Source organism: Benincasa hispida, chromosome 1, assembly GCF_009727055.1.
Source record: "Benincasa hispida cultivar B227 chromosome 1, ASM972705v1, whole genome shotgun sequence".
NCBI lineage: Eukaryota > Viridiplantae > Streptophyta > Magnoliopsida > Cucurbitales > Cucurbitaceae > Benincasa > Benincasa hispida.
The window spans coordinates 48,807,750-48,814,846 of NC_052349.1; the positions used below are offsets into that span (position 1 = coordinate 48,807,750).

Consider the following 7,097-nt stretch of genomic DNA (forward strand, 5'->3'; position numbering starts at 1 on the left):
ATGGAAATAGGCCCAAATAATTAAGAAGCAATTTATTGATTAAACATAGTAAAATCTGAAAAAGTTTACTAAAAATGTAGAGGTAATAATTGATTGATTAACTCCAATTCTTTTATCACGTGAGTGATATTTGATCAATTTTTTAGGAAAAAAAATATACTTTTTGATTGCAATAATGAAAATATAAATTTAGGTGTTGAGCTGTTTTGTCAAAAGACAGAAATATTTAAGGGAAAAAAAAAAGAGGAACAGCGAAATAAATGGGGGTATTAGGTTGTAGGCCAGATTAGAATTGTAGTTGAATTTCTTCCAAATTTGAATTGTTTTCTTTTTCATTTCAAATGATTGTTCTTGATCAGGCTAAAGCTCTTCCCATTAACCAACCTAAAAAATTGGCTTCCATTACAGAATTCCTCCACACACCCATTTTGTCTTTTGATTTCTTCAAGCAATTTTCATTTTCACCCATCTTCCCTTTAAAGTTCCTCAAGTAATTTTCACTATCACTACACCTTGCTCTGAAAATGGGTTCGATTGTAATGGAACCAAATGACATTGCTACCTACATGAACGGCGGAAATGGCCATAAGGCCTCTAAGAACATCACCACAATATGTACATTTGCCAACCGAGTTCATTCCACCGGCATTTTCACTGGAGTTAACCCTTTGGAGTTCTCAGCTTCTCTTCTTTTCTTGCAACTTGGAATTTGTTCTGTAACTATCATCTTCTTTTCTCGGCTTCTCAAGCCCCTCGGCCAACCCCTCATCGTCTCCCAAATTTTGGTAACAACTCCTTTGTTTTTCTATTTTGCCATTGTTGATTTGGTTAATCGCTGAAAATAGGTTGTGAATGTTGGTTCGTTTTATGATCAGGGCGGTATAATTCTAGGTTCTTCTGGTCTAAGCCACTTGGATAAATTTAAGCAGACGATTTTCCCTCTCCGGGGATTCGTTTGTCTTGATCTGGTTTCTGCACTTGGGCATATTTTCTACTTCTTTTTGATTGGACTGCAAACAGATATCTCATTTGTGAAGAAGATTGACAAGAAAGCATTTTGTATTGGGTCTTTTTCCACGATTTTGGCTATGATTCTCGTCACCGTTTACTCTATAGTCTTGGCTAATGCTGTTGACATTAAGAAAATCAAATACATTTACGAGCTCGGTAGATTAGAGTCATTTATCAGCTTTCCCATGGTTGCTTCCCTTCTTCATGAGCTTCATTTGATAAACTCTGAGTTTGGGAAAATCTCTTTGTCAACGTCCATGGCTTCTACTCTTCTCAGCATATGTTTTACATTACTAAGAACTATAATGTCTCCACGTGGTGAGGTCAAACATCATGTCTTATCAGAAAATTTTGCTATTGTGGTGCTTATACTTGTCATCGTTTTTGTTATTCGACCTACCACTCTGTGGATGGCAAAGGTGAATCCAACCGGACAACCATTGAAGGAGTATTTTGTGATTACATTACTTTTAGCAGTTCTGACGGTTGCCTTCTGCTGCCAAACCTTTGGTTTGCGAATCTATTTTGCTTCTTTTCTTCTTGGATTTACAATGCCTTCAGAGCCTCCCGTTGGATCAACATTGGTTGAGAGACTCGATTTCATCACTTCTTGGATTTTCATGCCCATCTTCTTTGTTAGAATAGGCTTGGTCGTTGACAATATCTATTCCATCAAACTCATGAATTTCTTATACATGTCATTCATTGTCATTATTAGTGCATTGGGGAAGTTGTTAGGTGCCCTTATGATTTCAATGTACTACAGACTTCATATGAGAGATGCTATCTCGCTTGGTCTCATCTTGAATAGTCAAGGAGCTCTCGAGCTTAGTATGTTTAAAGTAAAGAGGAGGGACAAGGTAGGGACATACATTTCTTGTTCACCAATCATTATCTTATTATGTTTTGATCATTTCTAAAAAACACACAGCAATTTCTTTTCCTAAATCCATGCAGGTGATAAATGACGAAGCATTTGTGGTTGGATGCATAAGCATAATGGTTACAGTTGCAATCATCGCTCCAGTAATAAGATATCTCCTTCGTCCTTCAAAACGGTATAAAGTTCACAAGAGAAGAACAGTGATGAACTCAGGACCGGAGTTTGATCTTTCTCTATTAGTCTGCATTTACGACCAAGAAGATGTCCCCAGTGCCATTAACCTACTTGATGCCTTGAATCCAACAAAACGAAGCCACCTTATTGTATACATGCTTCATCTTGTAGAGCTTCTGGGTAGTGCTCAACCGAAATTCATACACCACAAGCTTAATAAGGCTAGGACTTTAAGGTCATGCTCTTCTGAGCCTATTGTTAATGCCTTCAAATACTTTGGAGAGAGCAACAGTGAAATTGTTGAAATTAATCCTTTCACTTCGATATCACCTTTTACAACTATGCATGATGATGTTTGTTCGCTTGCACTCAACAAAAACACTTCGTTGATACTTGTTCCTTTCCACAAAAAGTTTCATTCCAACGGCATGATGTCATCATCCAAACATAAAATAAAAACGGTTAATCACCATATCCTTGACAAGGCACCATGTTCTGTCGCCCTTATTGTTGAACGTGGATTTTTAAAGGCCCCAAAGTCTATTGAAACCAATTTGCATTCTTTTCAAATAGCTATAGTCTTTGTAGGTGGACCAGACGACCGTGAGGCAATGTTCATCGGAGCAAGAATGGTTGGGCATACCAATGTAAACTTGACAATGATTCGGCTTTTGGACAACGAGAATGTCCCAAACGATGATGTTAAAGAAAGAAGGCTCGACGATGAAGCAGTGGCTGAGTTTCACCAAATTATATCAGACAACTACAGAGTGAGGTACATAGAAGAGGTAGTGACGGATGGCACTGAAACAATCTCTATACTACGTTCGATGGGGAGCAATTTTGATCTCGTAATGGTTGGAAGACGACATAGCCCATTTTGGGCGTCACTACAAGGTTTGGTGCTTTGGAATGAGCGCACAGAACTCGGGGAAATTGGAGAGGTGTTGGCCACTTCAGATTTAATAGGCAATGCCATAATCTTGGTCGTACAACAACACACAAGAGTGGCAAATGAAGACGAAGAGAGTCATCACGAAACTATTCCCATGGATGATACCAAGTAGAAGATGATGCAAAAGAGTTGCCCATCCAAAGCAAGTTAATAAGAGTTTTGGTTCTCCCCTTTCTTTCGTAACGTTTTTTAATTTAAAGTTGAAGAGGTTATTGATCTCTCTTTTTCTCCTCTTTTTTTCTTTTCTATTCAACTTCTCAAGAGTGTAAAGTATCCACTAATTGCATATCCACATGTGAAGAACATATTCTTTAGTTGGTCGATCTGATTTTCAGTGATGAACTATGGTTAACATTATATATTTGTTCTTTATTTGTTTTGGTAATATACAATTATTTGTACTTTTCTTCCTTTGTTCATTCTAATGACTTGACTTATCATCAAGTGTTAGTATTTTGTTAAATTGTAACAAAAGTGTACAAACTGCAAGTTTAAAATCTTAGATGTTGTGAAATCATGTAAAATTCCACAAGTTAAAGTAAAAATTATACTAACCCAAAACCCAGGTTTTTAAAACAAAAACTATATATATATATATATATAACTTATTTGAGGATAACTTAATGGATAAGTCATTAATTACCATCTCAAAAGTCGATAACTTGATCTCCTAGCAAGAAGAAAAAAAAATGATAAGAAAAAAACAAGAAAGATGTAATAAATAAACACGTAATTATAAATTTAGTTCATGAATTTTGATATTTATTTCTATTTAGTCACTAAGTTTTCAAAATTACAAATTTAATCCCCCAAGTTTTCGACAAATACACAAAATTCAAATTTATATCTAATAAATTAATTAATTTTTTAAAGTTTTGAATTTGTCATGGATGAAACATAAAATTAAAATTTCAGGAACCTATTAATTATAAAATTAAAACTTTAGATATCTATTAAATTCATTTGAAAGTTTAAAGATAAATAGATACAAATCTCAAAATTTATGAATTAAACTAATAATATAACTAATAAACAATGAAGTTTGCGATATATAGATTATTTATTGGCCTGTTTTTAAATATAAAAAAATAAATTAAAATATTTACAAAATATAGCAAAATTTTAGAACTATCAATGACATTGATAATTATAAAATTTTGCTATAGTTTGTAAATATTTTCAACAGTTTTATCATTTAAAATAATTTTCTTTATTTATTTGAGAATAGCACAAACTTGCCTAAATAAAGGAGCTTAAATATATCAAATAATTTTTAAGGACTAACCAGTTAAATAGTAAAATTTAATTGTGCATTTTGATAAATGGCAAAATATCTTTCTGATTGTAAAAACAGCAAAATATAATACTTTTGTATTAAATTCGAGTTATTGAACGACTAAAATGCCCAAATAATATAGAGTGAGATTGGTAAATTTAAATATCAAATTAAATCTAAGTTTATAAACAAGATATTTTTTTTAAAACATAAAAATACATAATCTTCCAATACTCAACTTTTTGTTATATCAGTGAGTATCCGAGACAACTTACGCACACCTCGATTAATTTTATAGGATAATCTACCTAATCCTACAATATTTGGGTATCAAGAAAACTCGTAGAAAAATAATTTCTAGGTAGATGGCCACCATGGACGATTAAACAAAAACAAGATAATTTTGTTTACTAAGATTTAAAATAAGATAAGTTTAGTTAATTTAAATCTAAAGCAGTATCTTGAAATTCAAAAAACATGTAAATTTGAGATTAACTAATGAAAATCTTTCTCATTACTTTAGGCATATAGTATATTGATGTAAAATTGAAGTCCTAAATCCTTACTACTTTTTCTGAGTTAATTTAGTAATAAAATTCTATTTTGAGGATTAAATGCCTCATGTAAGTATAATTTGAATTAAGGATAAAAAATTGGGGAGTTAAAGTAAAAAGGGAATGTTTAGTCTAATGTTAAATTGGAAGCCAAAATTTGCCCAAGTGGTGGAACTAAGTTAGGAAGATAGAAAGAAACAAAAAGGATTTTTTTTAAAGTGTTTATGAGAAGTGGAAAAGAGAAGTGTTTCATTGGTTTTTAAAATTTTAATGGAATTATATTTAGTTGCAAACTAATTTCAATTATTTGGTGTTAAAAGTAAGGCTGAGGATGAGGCAATAAAGTGAAAGTGGGTTGGAGAGGTGAAGGAGGAGCGGGCAAACGGTGAAGTGGAAGAAGAGAGGTGGTTGTTGGGTGTTTATAAAAGAATGAGGAAGTTGGAGTCAATGCTTCCCATTTAACTCGTGCAAACCTCAGATTCCTCAGTAAAATCACAGAGATATCAAAGAAGACGAATGAGGGCTGCCATGATGAAATTCTATCGTTGAAGAATATCAGAGGTTGGTCTGCATTCGAACAAACCCGAGCATGGTGAAGATTTTGGTGGATTTTGGACTTATGAGAAGGATTCAGAGGCTCAATATTTGGTGTAAAATAGGTGTCGGTAATTCTATCTACCCAAAACAAATGAAATTTATTTGTACTCTAACTACAACTAGAATTAACACGTAGTAATAGTGGAAGTAAGAGGTCGATCCCAAGTGTACTGTAAATAATTGGTCTAAAAATTGACTATTTGAATTCCTAAATGAAAAAGATTAAATGGGGGTTGTTTGTTTTAAGAACTAAAAGAAACTAACTAAGCAAAAAATAAGAATTGATATAACAAATTTATTGATGAGAGAAATAAGAAAGAGATTGTGAGATAAAATTCAATGGAAATGAAATCTTGGGGATTTTATATGACTAGCCAATTCTATCGTTGACTTAATAAGAAATCATGCAATTAGATTATTCAATAGTTCATTAAGAATAATTTCCTAATGCTCTAACGATCTAATTCACAATTAACCCTAATCTAGGTCTTAATTGCTTCATAAAGACATTTCACAACTAATCCCTAAATTGCATTAAACTTATGGGTTTTCTTACCTATTCCAATCTTGAAATCAAAAGACTGAAAATTCAAAATTGATTACATGAATGTTCTGAATTAATAGATTCTTTAAAGAAAATAGGAAAAGAAGTTCACATTTTCTATCAAGACTACTAATTCTTGCAACTACAATTACAATTTTGTTATAGAACCATGTAATTTTTGCATACAAAAATTAATCTTGATTCGTCAATTCAATCTTAATTAATTTTATTCTAAATCTCAGCAAGAACATTCAAACGAAAGTAATTACATGAAAGAAAATCCAAGAAAAGTCTTAAGAAAATGCCTAATTACATAGTACCGCAAGAAAAAGATTTACCTACTCATGGAGGTTGAAGTTCTTTAAGCATTCCATTGATAGTTGTATGTTGATACAAGTCCAAAATCGACTCAATCTCACAGAAAAAAAATTACAAGAATTGCTCTTGGAAATCAAAATCGCTCTCTAAAAAAATGAGTTTTTCTTCTTCTAAGTTTTTCTCTCAAGAAAATGATGGAATTTCTTAAAAATGATATCTCTCTCTGATCTTCTGAAGAACTGAACTTATTTATATTAGTAGGAAGTCATCGCGAAGCGTACAGATGAATCACGTCAAAATTCAGAAAGAAGAACGAGCACATCGAGTTTTTTTGTTTAATACTCGCTCCTCGATACTCGACGGTCAATACTCGATCCTCGATGCTCTGGATGCTCTTTACTTGATTCCCTGAACTCAATGGAAAATGAATCAAACTAAACTCGATAACTCGATGGGAGATGGTTGGATACTTGATAGTCTTTACTTGATGCTTTTTAATAGTATTCTGCTAAATACTCAGTGCTTGATGCTCCAACGGCCTTACTCGATGCTCTCTTGGGTGTTTACTCGATTCTCTTCAATTTGTTGATTTTCTTGATCATTTTTAGTCTTTTTGGCACAATTTTCTTGTAATGACTCCTAAATGCCTCAGGGACTGTTTTACCTACAAAATTAGCAATTAAAGCAAATAATCAACACAATTTTGGGGGAATTGACATAAAAAATATACATCCTTTAAAAACCTAATAAAAAAACCTCCAACTTAACTCTTGGTCGTCCCGAGC

The 7,097-nt window shown here is 32.7% G+C and overlaps 1 protein-coding gene across 1 annotated transcript; it reads left to right on the forward strand.

Moving 5' to 3' along the window:
- Positions 1-303: 303 nt before the first annotated feature.
- Positions 304-3,339, forward strand: LOC120074130 (cation/H(+) antiporter 15-like). Its single transcript, XM_039027152.1, has 3 exons — positions 304-785; positions 876-1,871; positions 1,969-3,339. Exons 1-3 carry the CDS (start codon positions 525-527, stop codon positions 3,133-3,135), a joined length of 2,424 nt encoding a protein of 807 aa, XP_038883080.1. The 5' UTR covers positions 304-524; the 3' UTR covers positions 3,136-3,339.
- Positions 3,340-7,097: the final 3,758 nt, after the last annotated feature.

Excerpts from the sequence above, each read along its gene's own strand:
- LOC120074130 (XM_039027152.1), top strand. The coding sequence starts at position 525 with ATGGGTTCGATTGTAATGGAACCAAATGACATTGCTACCTACATGAAC. Across the intron at positions 786-875 it reads TCATCGTCTCCCAAATTTTG|GGCGGTATAATTCTAGGTTC; the intron begins GTAACAACTCCT and ends TTTTATGATCAG. Across the intron at positions 1,872-1,968 it reads AAGTAAAGAGGAGGGACAAG|GTGATAAATGACGAAGCATT; the intron begins GTAGGGACATAC and ends AAATCCATGCAG.